This window comes from Festucalex cinctus, chromosome 4 (assembly GCF_051991245.1).
Source record: "Festucalex cinctus isolate MCC-2025b chromosome 4, RoL_Fcin_1.0, whole genome shotgun sequence".
Lineage (NCBI taxonomy): Eukaryota > Metazoa > Chordata > Actinopteri > Syngnathiformes > Syngnathidae > Festucalex > Festucalex cinctus.
Genome location: NC_135414.1, coordinates 11,130,925 through 11,150,496, shown reverse-complemented (window position 1 = coordinate 11,150,496; position 19,572 = coordinate 11,130,925). Strand labels below are relative to the sequence as shown.

General features: G+C 40.1%; 1 protein-coding gene across 1 annotated transcript in view; it reads right to left on the bottom strand.

Moving 5' to 3' along the window:
• Positions 1 to 19,572, bottom strand: part of luzp2 (leucine zipper protein 2) — a 166,765-nt gene that overhangs the window by 64,353 nt on the left and 82,840 nt on the right. The window contains exons 3-4 of the mRNA XM_077518207.1: positions 8,832 to 8,902; positions 6,391 to 6,472 (exon numbers count right to left, since the gene is read on the bottom strand). Of these exons, the coding sequence (XP_077374333.1) occupies positions 6,391 to 6,472; positions 8,832 to 8,902 (153 nt within the window). The remainder of the gene's footprint in view (positions 1 to 6,390; positions 6,473 to 8,831; positions 8,903 to 19,572) is intronic.

The window sequence follows — 19,572 nt, the reverse complement described above, 5'->3', positions numbered from 1 at the left end:
TTTTGGCTTAGACCCGGCCCATCATAATTAGCAGAGTACAAACAACTCATTGTGTAATTTATGTTGTGTAGTATGCAGATGCGGCGGCACGGTAGTCGAGTGGTTAGCACGTCTGCTTCCCAGTTCTGAGGTCTCCGGTTCGAGTCCAGGCTCGGACCTTCCTGGGTGGAGTTTGCATGTTCTCCCCGTGCCCGCGTGGGTCTTCTCCGGGTACTCCGGTCTCCTCCCACATTCCAAAGACATGCATGGCAGGTTAATTGGGTGCTCTGAATTGTCCCTAGGTGTGCGTGTGAGTGTGGATGGTTGTTCGTCTCTGTGTGCCCTGCGATTGGTTGGCAACCAGTCCAGGGTGTCCCCTGCCTACTGCCCAGAGCCAGCTGAGATAGGCGCCAGCAGCCCCCGCGACCCTTGTGAGGAATAAGCGGTCAAGAAAATGGATGGATGGATGGATAGTATGCAGATGCATTCTCTCTTCTCAATAGTTACCACATTGGCCTGGCTAGACTCAACAGGAAGAGAGTGATTTATTGTCGCTATTTGTAGAGTTAAAGTGGTAAATTGAAACCTTAGTAGAAAAAAAAAATACATAAACAAAAATGAAAATATCTGGAAATTGTGCAACATCCTAAATTTTGGATCCACTGTAATATATGACTAGTCAAGTAATGCTTACTCTTCCATCCTACTGGTTTCTATTCAGATGACTAATCAATAGTCACTGTTAAAGCCGTGTTAATGGAGGATAGCTAATGTTTCCTCCATCTCCTCAAAGTCCCTGTATTATCCAAATGCTATAAACAGCTTAAAGACATTGCTGCTCACTCTGTCTCCCACCTCTGCCTGCCCAGCCCGCTGCTTGCTTTCTTCACCTGTTCAAAATGTTTTTGTCACAGTCGTGCGGGCTACAGCAGCCACTCCAACCGACATATCTGTGATTTTGCACATTATGCATCATCTCAGGTCAGGTCCTTCCTTTCCTTTGCACTCATTTTTGCTTTCACACGATTGTCTCTCAATTCTCTGACCTAGCAATAGACAGATTCACGTGAATCACTCAAAGGAGTTGTCCACAATATCAATATGGGACTGCTCCAATGTGATCTGCTTGGGAAAGGTGGGGCATTCATGTAAGGGAAATCGGTCCAATTAATTATTAAATCAATAATTGTTAATTATTAAATTAATAATCAATTGGCTCATTAACTCATTGACTGCCATTGACGGAAAAAGACGTCAAATAATGCATTTTTGCTGGGCTGGCAGTGAATGTTTTAAGGCAAGGCAAGTTTATTTGTATAGCACATTTCATACACAAGGCAACTCAATGTGCTTTACACAAGGAAAGACAACACATAAGCATCAAAAAACAGTAGTTAACATTCAGAGAAAAAAAAATAAAAAAATAAAAAAATAAAAAAAATAAATACATAAAAATAGGTTACAAAATTTACTAAAAAAAACACACAAAAAAAACACACTTGATTAAAGCTGTTTAAAAGTACCTAATCAAAGGTATAAGAAAAAAGCAAAGTTTTTAACCTGGATTTGAAAGCATTTACACTCGGGGCTGACTTCACTTCTGTTGGTAGCCTATTCCATCTGTGTGCAGCATAATAGCTAAATGCAGCTTCACCATGTTTGCTTCGAACTCTGTGTTCCACTAGTTGGCCCAAGTCTGTCGATCTCAGAGCCCTGCTGGGTTTGTACTCAATCAGCATTTCTTGGATATATTCAAGACCCAAACCATTTAGTGATTTATAGACGAGTAGCAGAACTTTAAAATCCATTCTACAGCTGACTGGGAGCCAGTGTAAATCCTTAAGTACTGGAGTAATATGTTCTGATCTCTTTGTTTTGGTCAGAACTCAAGCTGCAGCGTTCTGAACGAGCTGCAATTGTCTCATGTTCTTTTGAGAGAGTCCAGTCAGAAGACCGTTACAGTAATCTAGTCTGCTGGAGATAAAAGCATGGATAAGCTTCTCTTGGTCTGCTTGAAGCAGAAACACAATGTGCCAATATATTTTGTGATTATATTGCAGCATCCTTTTTTCCCTTTTTCTTTTTTAAGGCAAATTTTGCTTAAAAATCCGTCAATTTTGGTTACATCTCATCTTAACTCATTGATTGCCATTGACGGAAAAAGACGTCAAATAATGCATTTTTTTGCATTTTGGGTTCGGGTTCGGGTTATGACCGTACGGTCAAGTGTCTGTTTTGAACTGATGTAACCAGCATCGGGTTTCAACTGGTAAAACACTTTGTGATGTCAGGAGCTATGTGATGTCAGGAATCTTTAATCTCTTTTTCTGGTCAACAGCCAATCAGATAATTCCATGTCAGTCCTGCTACCCACATGTCTAGCCATAGTCATTCTGATCGATTCCCTGTCTATATATATGCCTGACTGAGAAGCGTGTGTTTTGTCGGATTATTCCTCTATTTCCCCGTGCACCTCCACAGCCCAAGTTATCTTAGCGTCTCGATGTTATGCGAATAAAGAGTTAAAATCTTATTTGTTCCTGCGTCTTTGGGATCCAACTCCAGAGCATAACAGAATAATCCGACCACATGGATCCCGCAGACTTAAATAAGATGAGTCATGCCCTGAGCGCCCAGGGGCAATTGGTTGGACATCATGATCAGGCCTTGACTGCTCTGAGAGATGAGCTAAAGCCCTTAGCCAATCAGTTTGGTGAATTATCCACGCTTGTTGCGTCTAGGGAATCATCGGGGCTCTTACCTTCTCTTCAGGAACCGAGCATTCCGCATCCGTCTCGCTATGGGGGTGAGCCCGGGTCATGCAGATAATTTATTCATCACTGTTCGTTGGTATTCAACCAACAACCATCTACCTACCCTCAAGATAAGACTAAAGTCGCGTTCATGATGAGTTTACTTATGGGTAAAGCAGCAACTTGGGCTATGGCGGTAAGCAATGCTAAACCAGCAGTGCACACTTCAGTCCCGGTTTTCCTTTATGAAGTCAGGCGCGTTTTTGATCATCCTGTCAGGGGCAAGGAGGCTGGAAGCAAACTGATGGATTATACCCAAGGAAACCAATCTGTGGCCGACTATGCCATCGAATTCCGCATACTGGCTGCAGAAAGTGGGTTCGGTGATACAGCCTTGTGTAGTATTTGCCGCCGGGGCCTGGGCCCGCCAGTTAAGGATTAGCTAGCTGTCAGGGATGAAACAGTTGATTTAGAGGGACTCATCACTCTTGCCATACGCCTGGACAACCGCTTGAGGGAGCGTTGGAAAGAACATCGCATGGAGCGTCCCTGGTACCCCTCGAGTACCACCGACACCATCCCAGAGGATCATTGAGGTGGACTCGGACGTGCGACATCGGTCAGTGAGCCAGAGAGTAGAGACCAAGCTTCTGGAGAGGAGCCCATGCAGATCGGCGGAGGATGCCACAGTCAGGCCCAGCGACGGAGACGCGTCCAGACAGGGGCCATTATGGTCAACTCGATCACCAAGTATCGTCATGTCTGATCCAACCTCCACATCAAGATGGTCCTGTTTCGGTTTGGAGAGGGCAACGATCGGTGGAGAACCAGTCACCCTGTGCCAGCACCGACCCACCCAGCACCGATTCCCAGTGTGAGTACTATGAGGACGAGACAGAACTTTTCGATCGGGTGTCGGACACAAATGCAAAGAGGCTTGAACTGGATGGGGAGTTATGGGGTTTCGGGCAGGTCATTAAGAGAAATGTCCTAATCGATTCCGTGGCCGATGACTGCTTTATTGATCCAGGAGTTCTACCCACATGTCTAGCCACAGCCAATCTGATCGATTCCCTGTCTATATATGTGCCTGACTGAGAAATGTGTGTTTTGTGGTGTTATTCCTCTATTTCCCGGTGCACCTCCACAGCCCAAGTTATCTTAGCGTCTCGATGTTATGCGAATAAAGAGTTAAAATCTTATTTGTGTCTGCGTCTTTGGGATCCAACTCCAGAGCGTAACACAGCCAATCGATTCCCCGAGTCACACGTATTGTTTATTATTATGATTATTATTATTATTATGGTTTTTGTTTTTGGGTGGTTAGGCGGGGGGGTTTGGGGGGGGAATTTATTTATTTATTTTCCAATGCATTTCAATAGATGTCACTTATGCAGATTTTTTTTGCTGTTCGCAGGCTGGCACGGTGCACTGCTAATTACCAGTATATTGCACATTAAAATAGATTGTAGGGTATATGCAATTATATGTTTTCTTTGTGCTACATCAATGAAATAAAGTGATATAGTCCCAATAATGGCATGTCTTATAAAAATAAATAAATAAATAAATAAATAATGGTAACTAAAGCTCTCACCATAGCTCAAAGACAACCTAACTGTATATCCTGTTTTTATTTATAGCGTCCAATAAAGGTTAAAAATAAAATAAAATAAATCATAGATATAGTAAGGTATTGCCAAAGGTATTGAGAAGGTATTGCATGTACCATATCACAAGACAGTTTTTATTATGCATTTTAAGCATTTTTATTATTATTATTATTATTATTTTAAATTTTAGTTTATAAAAACGTTTTAAAGTTTGACTTTTAGCCAAAGCAACAATCAGCAATTTGATTCTTTTCTCTGACATAAGATACATTGCAATAGGTAGGAGTGTGAATGGTTAATCTGTTTGTTGAGAAAGTAGGCTGGACACATTCATTTTCAAGAGAATCTATGAGATTGAAAGAGACACCCCTACTTTGCTTGTGTCTAATGGTTCATGCCACCATCTGCACCACAAATGAGAACAGCCCGGCCAGTGATTGTCTAATGCCCAGGGATGTCAATGCTCGATTATGCTCCATAGGGGAATACAAAGACATCCATGTACTTGATTGGTTTCAAGTACATCAGTGAGACTCAGAAATCACCCCGGAAGTAAGAATGACAACAACTTAAATCAAACTGTAACGATCATGCACTCACTGGCAAGGGTTGTTGGCATACATCTTGTACTGTGCAGTCCAAAAATGGAATGGCCAGAAGTTAACACAATCATGGCCAAACAGATGTACAGTAGATCATCACTCATGATTTGGAGTTTTTTACACAATCAGTAACAGTTTTCATTTGTTACATTTATATTGTGATTGTCAGTTTTGATTAGCAAGGAGAACTACTGTGAATTAAATGGTAAATAGAATAAAAAAAAATAAAAAATTGTACTTACTATTTTTTTAATTTATTCTCCTGAAATTCCCGAATGATAACTACACACTCGGAAATGTCAATTACCGCCCCCCCCCCCCCCCCCCCCCCCGCCCAAAACCCTTGATATATGATTTTCTTAAGTGAAAATGTGTAACTCTCAAGAAATTATGGTAATATTTAATGAGCATAAATTCAATTTAAAAAATATGAGGCAAGTTGGAGTTGGAGTGTGCACTCAAATAAGAGAAATCCAAATCCACAACCTAACCTGCAGTCTGCACTGTTGTTTATCTACTTAATCTATATACCAAGCAGGTGTTTAGATTTTTTTATTGCTATTTCATAGCATGTATTATCACCCCCTGACCAAGCATAAAAAGTAGGCAGATTTTTTTATGAGCATAAATGGCAAATCCCTGCAGCGTTCTGCCTTGCATTAAACTTGATGGTGAATCGTTGATGGTTCGTTTACAGCAGGAGAATGTTTCAATCCATCAGCCATATGGACATTCAAAACATGTTGAACTAAGGCTTACAATACACACAATGGTAACATTAGTTTTGGATACACTGAAACTAAAATCACATCTTTGTGCGCTTAGGGCAACAATAGCTTGTCAGTAGTCTAGTGACTCCCTTAGAAGTACTTGTTTTATCCCTTTCCCATTTCACTGACTTTTACAGCTGACGAGCATTTGTGTTTTCCGTTGGCTGTGGACCAGGGATACAAATCAGCTGACAGTAATGTCTGCTCCCATTGTTCAACTGAATGTGAGTGATATTGGTCGAACATGTGTTCCTCTTAGTGATTCAATCAATTCTCGTTAATCATTTATTCAACCTAAAGAGCACAGTAGATCATTAAACACACCAAATGCTCATACACAGAATATAGCCGCCAAGTCAAACACATAAACAACATGCTAGCTCCATACACAGATGCCCAAGTTGACACCAAGCTTGTTGCTGAGAGACAACCACACTAACAACTGAGCCATTGTGCTCCCTTTGCTCGGTCTTATTAATCTTTAGTTGAGGATTGAATGAAGGGGACAGACCACTTTCTCTTGCCATTGTCGTAGAGTGTCAAGTGTTGGAGTGAAGGAGCTGACAGAGAGCGCTCCTGGCTAATAAGCCCGGGTCACGAGGGGCCCGTGTGACAGGTGACAGGACAGGTTGGAAACAACCGGATGTTGATGGTCAGGTCAGGTCTGTCTTACCGTGGCCTGCTGCTTCTCGGCTCTCTCGGTTGCCTCATCCAGCTGCTTCTGCAAGGCTGCCTGGAGGGACTTCATCTCGTCTCTGTCATTTGGGAAGCAAATGAGAACATGCTAGCACACTTTTCACATATTCTTCGTCTAGCAGCGAATGGCTATACTCAGAAAAGCAATGCTTGATTACAATTTTGAGTATAGCATGTGAATATTTTTTAATGCCACAAGAAAATGTGATCATTTTACATGACTGTGAGTAACAATTACAGATGCAAGGCAGTTGGTGAACATAAATAATACATACATGTGATTTAAAATTTTCCAAATTGAAAATTTAGGGAGTATATATAGTCCCTTTGTGACTTCATTCTTAGTACATCAAAATTTCTCATCTCATTTCCATTTTCAGCATGAATAATGCGAACCTTATGTTTTGCACATGTCACTTTGTGATTGAAAAGATGTTGAACAACTTGAACTGAGCTTGTTCAATTAGTCAGCCCTTGGTTATTCATTTTTTCATTAAATTGTTGCATTTCACTGCTGCAGTGTCAGAACCTTTATTTTGCTATCTATTTTCCTAATGGCCTCCAAATCAAGTGCATTATTACACCCAATCGCTCCTGTGGCTTGTTAGTCCCAAATCATATTAAAGTTCTTTTTAATTAAGGGAGTCTCGACAAATGTAAATGGAATAAAGGCCATTTGACTTGAGGTCCATACGGAGACGGTGATGACATACAGTCGCATGAAATATTCATTATGTTTCGTCATGCACTTCCCTTTGAGCATTTGGCACGCTCTACAGACTCCATGCTATTATCTACACGAATGCTAATGAGTCTAAATATATACATATATGGGTGTTTTATTTACTGTAGCAGCGTTACAGTACGCTTTAACTTGATCTTGGCGATGTTAAATCAGCACAAACAATTTATTTGATGCTTCGAAGCACCGCTGTACCTTGTCATTACAAGCAGTCAGCCATTGGCAGTTAAGCAGCAGCCTTTGAAAGCAAAAAAAAAAAAAAAAAGCCACTTGCATTGTTTGTGTTGAAAGACTCTCTGTGCTTAACAGCCGCACAACACTTTTACATACGAGCGGGCTTATGTTTTGGCATTGCCAAAATCCTTGAAAATGATTTCCTTTTCAGCGAGCAGCCACCCACGGCTGCTTTGGCATTTCATTTTTATTCTCATCTCCTGTGTCCCCTGCTTGGAAACACTTCTACAAACAAAATCAAAAAGTGTCCACATAGACAGGAAAGGGCACGGTGACTGTGAGGCTGACGCAGAGGTACAGAGCAGTAAGGATATGACGGAAGAGGCCAAATAGGTTTATTAAAGGTGAAATCACCAGGTTTTCTTTTTCCCGTTTGTTTTTTTTTCTTCTTTTTTTCCCCCCCATGAAATCTCAAAGCAACCCATGAGAGTAGTAATCCTATATAGATTCATGGAATTGCAGTATGGCGTAGTTGTCGAAAATAAGTTATTTGTGATTAATCACGTTGTCATGATGGGAGCAGATTATAATTATACTTAGCACATGTGGGACTCCACAGGAGGAGTAATAACACTTGCTGCAAAAATTGCGGTTCAGTGCTCGGTAAGCAACGCTGAGCCAAGGTGCTGCTTTATGGTTCTTAGCTTCATCACGTGAACGCTGCCATGCGTTGGTGATGGGCTATTGATTGCCTATCAAGATACTGCATGTCGGAGGCTGGACTTTAATCAGTCTGACATTTCAGAGAGCAAGAAGGCCACAGATGACTCCTAATCATTAACAGTATCATTACACACAACATTAATCAGACAATGCTAACTTGTGGAGCACTTTAGGTAAACACTTTTCCAGCTCGCTTGCAAAAAGATATATTGCTAATCCAGGTCGGGTTCTTTTCAAACATGGATTTCTTATTTCACATATATAGTTGGATTACAAATGTTGCAGTTAAAGTGGAAATCAAATAAACATTAAACATTCTGATTAATATTACATTTGTGGAATACGAGTTATGAAGCAAAATCCAGCCGTTTTTATCCATCACAGGGGGCGGCCATTTTCCCAATTGCTGTCGACTCAAGCTGACATCAATGTTGCTCAAGGACTCAGGCAACAACCCATCAGAGCTCACCTGTTTTCTGCAGCTGAGCTGTGATTGGTTTACCTGAGAATTGAGCAACATTGATGTCATCTATAGTCGACAGTAAGTGGCAATATGGCCGCCCCGAGATGGATAAAAACGGCTGGATTAAATCATATTCCACTAACACAATATTAACCAGAATACCATATTTAGACTAGTGGGGCCACATAGAACCTATTAAATTTAGATGGTTAATTTGGTTGTGAAGGGATTAATGAATTATTTTTGATTTATATATTAAATAAATAAATATGTAACAAATGTTTTCAACCTTGAATAGTAGTGCTGGTCTCTTTACCTCTGTTTGTGGCTGAGCTCCAAAATCCTTTGTACGTCCTTCTTGGCCACTGAGTCATCGTTTTTCAATGACTAAAAGAGACAAAGACACAGAGATTTTTGCATATTACACAATGACCTCCTTGCGAGTGTTAGGGCAAAATCAGCACGCTTCATCCACTATGCTGTATTTAGAAAACAAAGTTTAAAGCAAGATAATCCTTGAATACTTAATAGAAGTAAAAAGAGATGAATCTTAAAATAATTGAGATGAATACCATTAAGATAGAATTATGCAGCAGATGTTCAAATGTTGTTGATGCCCCAGAAAAAGAAAAAAAAGTAGCCTCCAACAATCTGGCTATGATGTCTGAAAGAATCCTAACAAGCGGTAAAGGGAGAAGCGCTCATTTTTTTCTTCTTTCTTTCTTGTTACTGGTGCCTAAGCACCTGCCTGGTGGGTAATTCTGGATTCATCGTATCTCTGATTGCTTGACAGTCCCTTGAAGATATTTTTGTTTGTTATGAATTGGGCAGAATTTCCTCAAGTAATAGGACTCCGAAATGATATAGCTTATTTTAAAACATGCTTGAAGGTAAATTCTGTGGCAATTAATATTGCATTTCCATAAACCCCATTTCCATTGGTGGTACAGGGATGTTTTGCGCTTCTTCCTTGTCCCCAACGGCTCCTCATTCACATTTATGTTCAGGAATGAGGCAGGCACTGGCTGATAAATGAATATTAAATCAGTCAAAGCCCTTCTGAGCTCTGCAAGTGGAGGAGGAAACGTGTTTTGACTTGCAGTGGAACATCTACAAGCTTTTGTTGTACAATTTGGAAAACGACCCAGATTTTCTGAAATGATGCCTCTCCAACAACTTTTGAGTTTGAACCACGCTCATGGAACATGCCACATGAGACTACAGTGAACTTGACTGGAGACCTCAGTTCAAATGAACATCCATCCCTCTATCTTCTACTGTATGCAGTAGCTCTTGTCCTCATTGGGATTGTGGGTGAGCTGTAGCCTATCACCGCTGATTTTGGGCAGCAAATTACTGTAAAATCCAATTAATTGCCGTAATTTCTTTGCAAAAAAAATAAAAAAGAAAGAAAAAAAAAAATCACAAATCACGGGGTGGGGGTGGGGGTTGGGTAATTGTTATACAAGTGGCTTTATATGTTTATATTTGCGTGTTTTCACAATGTGTAGACATTTGCATTTACAAGACACCTAGTGGTTAAAAAATAATAGAATCACTGATTTATAACACATTTCATACACAATGTAACTCAATATGCTTCACATACTGTAATTAAAAGCAGTTAGAAACTGTCATGTCTGGGTCGTGCAAGGGTCATGTTTGGGGTCATGACCGTGAGGTCAAGTGTCTGTTGGGAACTGTTGTTTTGAACTGATGTAATCGGCTTCTAGTTTCAACTGGTTTAAGCTATGTGATGTTATGAGCTATGTGAGGTCAAGAACTTTTCATCTCTTTTTCTGGTCAACAGCCAATCAGATAATTCCATGTCAGTCCTGTTATCCACATGTCTAGCCACAGCCAATCCGGTCAATTCACCGTCTATATAAACTGTCTGTTGTGTGTGTTTGTCGGATTATTAACTCTGTTCCTCGGTGTACTTCCACAGCCCAAGTTAGCTTACTCATTGCTTTTCTGTTAATTAAGTTGTGTGAATAAAACATTAAAATCTCATTTGTGTCTGCGTTTTTGGGATCCAACCTCAGAACATAACAGAAACAAAGTTACAAAGATTTAAAAGAAAAGTAATGAAATAAAAAAAATGGCTTACTAATATTACTAAAAGAGCATGCAGTGCAAGAAGCAGATTTTCAAAAACATGATTTTAAAAATTCTTTGACAGGCCTTAATCACAGGTATGAGGAAGTGCATAGTTTTTCACCTGGAATTAAAAGCATTTACACGTTATTGGTATGTTTTGAATCTTTATTCCTTTATTCAGTGATACTATTCATTCTGATAAAATATACCAGCAAATTAGTGGACTGCATTATACAGAATTACAGAGGGGAAAAAAGTGCTGATTTGTGGGGAATGGGGGTGTATTATACATGGGTGCGTGTTATTCACAAGATTTTATAATACGCGTGGGTGTAGCTTTTTCTTTTTTGTAACCCATTTCAGAGAAGTTCCTTAAAAAAAGAAGACAATGGGCCTAATTGACTAATAAATGAATAAGAATGTTCATAAACTGCACGCAAGTTGAGCGTATATGCAAAGTCGCTGTCAGATTCTGGACACATGCACCGGCCCATTTTCTTTGCACGGCTGTGCATATGTTGATGGATCAGAATTCATTCTAAATGACAGCGCATGCCGGCCCGCGGGACCCAGATTTGCATAACCCATGCCCATTCTATCCCCAAAGGCGTATCCTTTTGACACATCTCAGACAATGCACAGAGGTTAAAAAAAAAAAAAAAAAACAGTTGCGAGAGATGGCCTCGAAGCGTCCATAGCTTTCTCAATGTTTATCCTATTTTAAAACGTTATCAGAAAGATTGCTGAATGATATATAATGATTAGTGTTGTTACGATACCGTTTTTTGGCTCCCGATACCGATACCGATACCCAGCTTTGCAGTATCGGCCGATACCGATACCATACCGATACTTAGTTTTTTTTTTCCTCAACATGAAAAAGCTGTCCTGCCATTGGTTCAGAGTATTCAAGGGCCAATAGGATATCTTAGATCGGCATGCAGTGAACATGTCATATATGAGTGAATGTTGTGCACGAGCAAGACACAAGATGCTGCATCCAAAATCCTATATTAACGTTGGAATTAATGGTATCGGCATGTTACGTGTGAGGAGTCACCGATACCGATACCACTGTTTTTATGCAGTATCGGCACCTCTGCCGATACCAGTATCGGTATCGGAACAACACTAATAATGATGATGGCAATCACTTTTAATGAAGTCCAAAGTTAATGTGGAGAATGCTGCATACAATATTTGTCAACATTACAGACTTCAGCAGTCCTAAATGTTACGTTTTTGACCTGAAAGGAGGAAAATGAAAACAATCGCAAAATAGTTTTCTACATCAGAATTCATTGCCTTGATGGCCCACATTGCATGCTTATTCAAAGTGTTAGCTGCGGCAAGGCACCTGCACGTTGCTGAAATGTCCACACAGGACACCCACTAAAGCGTGTAACACATGCAGTACAATGTCAGCTACAACCTCGGGGTAGTTGTGTGTGGTGTGCAAGCAAGCAAGGTCATAGGAACAAAAAGTTTATCTGTTACCCTACTGCGCTAAGTCCAAATGCTAATTTGACAGGTAATAATGACTGAATAGTGAAGTGATTAGGTCCTATAAACACACGCACAGGATATTGCTTTGTACAAGCCAAGCTGAAAAGTATATTTACAAATGAAGACAGGCAAAGTAAACCTGGCAGCAACTTGTTTGCTTACTTCACAGCAGTTTGTTTGACAAATTCACCAGTTTGGAAAAGGGCAAGCTCATGTCTGTCACCTCCATTATGGGTAGGGTTGCCAACTGTTCCCTATTAGCCAGGACGCCCCGTATTTCTGGGCTAAATTGTTATGTCCCGTATGGGACCTCAAAAGTCCCGTAAAATAATTTTCAACTCTTACACGAAATGCAGCAAACGGCATCTTTGCCATTTTTGGACCACGGCTGCTCCCGTATGTTGACAAGTGACAAGGAAGTTGCTCGTAGCCAATAAAATGAGTTGCTGGGTGTGACGTTATGTGGCGATCTTGCAAGGTAAGAGAGGCAACTAGAGAGAGAGAGAGGCACTTCCTGGTTTCGTCACAGCTTCATGTTGCCTACACTCTAAAAGCCGATCTTAATACGTCAGTATTCTTGTACTATTTATGAACAAATGCTGCGAGAATTTAGCTTGCTGGCAAGTTTTGCAATCAGCGCTTAACACAGCAAACTGTACTCTACAGGTCCTAGATCAGCTAAAACGGCAATGTCACGAAGCACGGCACCTGTCAGCCAATCACAGGCATCAGGCACGTGCATTTGTTGTAGCGGCTTATACTGCGTAAGTGGCTAGAAAAATAATAATAATAATAATAATAATAATAATAATAATAATAATAATAATGATGATGATGATGATGATGATGATGATGATGATGATGATGATGATGATGATAATAATAATAATACTAATAATAATACTACTACTACTACTAATAATAATAATAATTAAAATAATAATAATAATAATCATTACTACTATTATTATTATTATTATCATTATCATTATCATCCATCCATCCATTTTCTTGATCGCTTATTCCTCACAAGGGTCGCGGGGGCTGCTGGCGCCTATCTCAGCTGGCTCTGGGCAGTAGGCGGGGGACACCCTGGACTGGTTGCCAACCAATCGCAGGGCACACAGAGACGAACAACCATCCACAATCACACGCACACCTAGGGACAATTCGGGGCGCCCAATTAACCTGCCATGCATGTCTTTGGAATGTGGGAGGAGACCGGAGTACCCGGAGAAGACCCACGCGGGCACGGGGAGAACATGCAAACTCCACCCAGGAAGGCCCGAGCCTGGACTCGAACCGGAGACCTCAGAACTGGGAAGCGGACGTGCTAACCACTCGCCTACCGTGCCGCCCTATCATTATCATTATCATTATTATTATTATGTGTAGTGTTGTCCGGTCGGTTAGGAAGAGAGAATGGATAAACCTGTAAGAAAGAAAAGAAAGAAAAGTCTCCATGGAAAAGGAAATTTGGTGAGTCACGCTCCTCTTTTGCATTTCATCTTTTTTTTTGCACCTGTTTTTTTTTTTAGGTAAAGAGGCAAATTGTGGTTTCTTTGAGGTTTTGTATGAGGTTACATAATGATGGCCTGCAGTAAGGATTAAAGGGAATGTACAAACTTTGTGCATTTCGAATCTAATCAGAATATACACTGATTTCACACATCATGCTCACACCACCATGGCACCGTGCCGTGCACCTGTCCCTTATTTCGGGATGAGAAAGTTGGCAACCCTATGCCTCACTCAAAAAGTAAAACATCCAACCACAAAGTGCTATTCAGACAGGTAGCCAATCTAGTCTTAACCAGCTTGCCATTATCCTTTGTAAGTTTGAGTGTGGGTTTAAAAATGAACATGTGTCTGGTGTGTTTCTGGTTGTAGTAAAACCAAACCACTGAGAGTTTCCGTGTTTAATTATAATCTGTAGTAGCTCTATCTTGATCTTATAACTTGGGAACACTTAGCATCTCATTGTGTACAGTTAAATTGCTGCTGGTGTTTAATTGTTTATGGAACTAGGTAAGGAATGAAGCAACCCTTGATCTAAATAGGAAGTGAACAGTCGCCTTTTACTTTGTGATTTCATTCTGCTCTCACTGACTCAATTACTGCTTCACATTAACATAGTGAGTGTAGCTGTAATCTGATTCACTATCAGCTCTTTAACGCAGAGCATAACGTCAGCAATTTAACATTATTTTGTTAGTATTGGGTGGAGCCTGAGGTGTGTGGGCAAATTTATTTGGGCTGATAAATGTAACCGCTATGAAACAATCATTAAATACCATGTTATTGAGTTCATTTACATGACAGTGAGGTGGAATAAAGCAGCAATATTCTTGTATTAATCAGCCAATAAAAGCAAAGGAGAATGCAGAAATTAGCTGCAGAGGCTGTTAGCTGTCTGTTCCTACGGAGCCCCTAAGGTGACATGGTAGAAAGAAAAAAAAAAAAAACTTTGCGTGCCCTCGCAAAACAACTTTGCATTCTCTCGCAAAGTTGTTTTGCGAGGGAACGCAAAGTTGTTGTTGTTTTTTTGCCTACCACTTCACCTTAGTTGCGCCGTAAACACTTCCGGGTCATCTTCCCTGTGACCAAAAGCGACGTGTAAACAAAGTAGTGGGAAAATACATTCTCCATCCTAGTCGCTTTAGGAAAGCTTTCCCACTGCTTTGTTTCATGTTTACAAACGTTCCATCCTCGTCCATCCTTTTTCTACCATGTCACCTTAGGGCAGGGGTGTCAAACTCATGTTAGCTCAGGGGCCGCATCGAGAAAAATATTTTATCAAGTGGGCCGCATCGGGAAAAAACAATATATAACTTAAAAACGATGTCCGTCATTTATACGCAGATTTTCGTGGACCAGCCCTAAATTACGAACTGTCATCATATTGTTCCGAAAAATAACACAAATGCAAATGGAACGCGGCAACAATTTGGTGGTACACGTTCCGGACGTGTTAAATCTACCTGCTTTGCATATATATTGTTCCCAGAATGCATTGCGGGGCGCAGCTAATGAGGGTATGATGTTAATCCTTGTCATATTTAACACATTTATGTCGGTCTATGATAAAAAATAAAATAAAAAATAATCTAATAATAATAATAATAATAATAATAATAATAATAATAATAATAATAATAATATTTTAACAAACCGTAACTTTAAGTTGTGTGTAAAATAATGACATCCCGGATGATTCCCCCGTACAAGTTGCATTGCTCATCTCAGGACTGCTTGTGAATGTACAAATTTATTATGTTTTGATTGTCGACGGCTGATTAATTAGTCCAACATTACAATTTAATTTTTTGACTTTACAAAATCGTCTCGCGGGCCGGATTAAACACCTTTGCGGGCCTGATCCGGCCCGCGGGCCGTATGTTTGACACCACTGCCTTAGGGGCTCCGTATGTTCGTCACCACGCCCCTCCACCAAATTTTCTTGAGATTTGGGAGGTAAGATCTAACCAAGACATTTCATCGATAATATTGTGCTTTAACAGTTGAACTGAACTAACCTCTGTTAAAAAATGAAGTTGTCTTTCCCAATCATGTCTCTCTTGGCGGCCCTCAGTCCAGAGCACTGTGCATGTACAGCTACAAATAAGTCAGGTGGGAGCTGTAAAGCATTTTCCATTTTTTTTGCAAGGTGGGTGTAGCAGGTAGTGTCAAACAGTCTTAATTTAATTAAAGCGTTATTAATGAACTTTCATAGCAAAATCTACTTTGCTTGATTTATGACTGACATATCTAATTAAAGTGTAAGTCAACTCCACAAAAAAATCTTGACAATATGTTCAATGTGACCTCACTAGTCTAAACATGACATTCTGGTTATGTTAGTACAATATGGGTTAATCAGCAGTTTTTAATCAATCTCAGAAGGCGGCCATTTTGCCAGTTGCTGTTGAGTAAAAATGACATCACTGTTGCTCGGGTCTCAGGTAACAACCAATCACATTTCAGCTTCAGAAAACAGGTGAGCTGTTATTGGTCGTTGCCTGAACCCTGACTCCTGAATGACTGTGATGTCATCTACAGTCGACATCAAATGGCAAAATGGCCGCCCCCTGAGATGGATAAAAATGGATGGTTTTTGCTTCAAAACTCATATTCCACAAATCTAATAATATTCAGAATGTTATGTTTAGACTAGTGAGGTCACACACAACATATGATTGTCAAAAAATGTTAAAGGTTGACTTCCCCTTAAAAATAAAAATAAAACAACAATTTCAAAACATTACCAAAATTTACTGAATCTGTAAATCCTTTCTGTCCCTACCATAACATTTCCATTTAAATAAATTCGAAAATACGACTTCTAATGTTGTGCATTGAGGAAACGTTTCAAAGCCTGAAGGTGCTGTCATGACTCGGGTCATGCAGGAGTAATGTTTGGGTCTTGTCTCATGTCTGGCATCACGCCTGGGTTAAGTTTAAGTAGAGTTCATGATCGTGCGCCAGAGTTCACGACCCGTTACGTGTCTGTTTTGGTATTGATGTAACAGCATCCAGTTTCAACTAGTTTTAGGCGATATAATGTCTGGACTATGTGATGTCAGGGATCTTTAATGCTATGTGATGTCTAGGACGATCTGTAATACTACGTGATGTATATGATGTCAAGAATCTGTAATCACTTTACGGGATCAACAGCCAATCAGAGAATTCCATGTCAGTACTGGTACTCAGATGTCTAGCCACAACCAATGAGATTGCTTGACTGTCTATATAAGGGTCTGAGAATTGTGTGTGTTTTGCCGGATTATTGCTCGCTGTTCTCTGTGCTTCTCCGCTGCCCAAGGGGGGCTTGGTGTGTCGTGGCTCTCGATGCATTCTCGTTGTTTTTCGTTTAGTCAAGTTATGTGAATAAATAGTTAAAACCTTATTTGTGTCTGTGCATTGGGATCCAACCTCTCAGCACACAACAGGTGCGTGCACAGCTATATCCTGTTCTATTTAAAATGATGAGGTTGGTCATACCGGGTGGAGGTGTTTTTTTTTTTTTTTTTTTTTTTTTTTTTTTTTTAATTAATAGGGTGCTAGCCTGAAACATGAAGGTGACTCATAACACTGACTAATTCAAAAATGCTTTGACCCAGTACTTCCCTTCTAAAAAGCATTTGTTGTTGATGTAGTGTGTGTGTGTGTGCGTGTGTTTGTGTATATTAGCTTTTTCTCCCAAATATATACAGTGATACCTCGGCTCGCGAACTTAATTGGTTCCCAGAGAGTGTGTTTAAGCCGAAAAGTTCTTCTTCCGAACATTTATTTCCCATAAGAAACCATTAAAATGAGAATAATCCGTTCCCAGGTCCCTATAAAACATAATTTTCTACTAAATAACCCTTAAAATTACACAAAAATATACCTTATTTTATGTATAATAAATGTGCTATTGTATTGTAATTAAAGAAATAAATTGTACTGTATAATAAAGTCGTTTTATTTTACTTTGTGATGGTAGTTCTTAAGGATAGTAGCAATGGTAGACTTACTTCATTCGCGAGTGTTTCACCGCGTAGAGTGTTTATGGAACGGTTGTCGTCATTCGCACTTTCGTGCTCACCGGAGCGGAGGAGGTGTGTCCCTTGGTGAACAAGGAAGTGGAGCACTTTAGCGAGTCAACAAAAAGTGAGCACCGCCAACTACTTTCACCTCTTTCCTGGGACTAAACAGCCGTGGCACGATTTTCTCCTTTTTTGAGGTACGTGATGGCACTTTCGCTTTTTTTAGTGGCGCGAACTCCATTGACTACAATGCAAACGCGCCACCGAATCGCCGTCCCTCGCTGGTAAGCATTAGGCTTAACACTAGCCTGTGGTGGGGTCTTTTTCGGTCCCATAATAGCAAAAGTACACTCAAAATGTCTATCAAACACAAACCGCGTCCGCACTAAAAGAAAGGGGGTGACGAACTGGGACGCCGTGAGCGTGCGTCAGCTTCTTGTGGCCGCCACCGTGGTGCTGTTCGACCGCGTGGTTTGGTTCGTCCGCCGAAAAGTAGTTCGTCAGCCGAGACTAAATTTTCGCGAATTTAATGTTCGTGAGGCGAAAAGTTCGTGAGCTGAAGCGTTCGTGAGCCGAGGTATCACTGTATTCCCAAAACCCAATCTCTGTCCTGTCTATTATGCTGGCACTGGGCCCAGGATGAAAGTACAGCAGTCGCCTGCAGTGGAAGGACATCCAAGTCTGCCCAAGGGGATAATGATAGCCCCACATTGGACATCTCTGAACAACATGCGCATCCACGCACGCACGCACACGCACACACACTTTGCTGGCTGTATATCATTTCTTTGATAACCAATCTACAAAGAATTATATTTGCCCAAAAACCACATCAAAAAACATCAGTCATACAGAACATTTGAAGGCAAGCACTGAAAGGGGAACAATTGAAAAAGTTTGATCGAGATTCTCTTCTTTTCTGTGTTGGCAATGAAAGGAAAAAGGGTACATTAAGGTAATCTTCCTTGGTTCATTTTTTTTCCCAGTGGGCCACACAAGACATATATTGTTGCACAAAAGAATGACACTCAATCTACCGTTGGCGAGGGGGGGGTAGGGGGTGAACGGCTCTCGATAGAGACTCGGTTCCCATCGTTCTGGTTGAAGAGACGTTCAAAAGACTAGATTCGTTCGTGACCGACACATCACTAGGTCACATAAGAGCATGCAATTCCTAACCAGATTTATGGAAAAAAAATGCAATGTTAAATATGGACAAAATACGTGCATCTATTTCATTTTTGATACTACATTTTTCAATGAATATATAAAAGATCCCCACTATCCTAACACAATGACAATGAAGAAGGGTTTGAACCAAACAACAAAACAACCACATACTGTGTTGTGCAAAGGGCTCTTTTGCATAAAATTACCATTCAAGGATGACACAAATCTGCTGAACAGCAAAGTAACAAAGTGGAAAAACTATTTTTGTGCATTTTTTTTCCACTTTTTTTTTTTTTTTTTAATCATTTTCATATTATTGAGGTACTATTTGTCCTAGATCATTCCCTAAACATTAGGCTGTCTCATGTTATCGTATAGGGCACTAGTGTGAGCACGTCTGCCATATAGTGGTGAATGTTAATAGTACAAATGAAAACTTCAGTTGACCCCTGCATATTCACAGCTTGGCACCTGCAGATTCGCATATTCACAGATTTATTCCCCAAATATATTTTTTTTCATATTTAAGATATTTTCATTTAATTTTTTTCAGTGTTCTTTTTTGTAATTTTCCCCATTTTCGTGGAAAACATTTTGAAAGTTTATTATTTAATAAAAAAAAAATGTTGAAGAAAACTTTGTTTATTTTATTATTATTATTATTATTATTATTATTATTGCGGCTATTATTATTGAGATTATTATTATTATTATTATTATTATTATTATTATTATTATTATTGTTGTTGT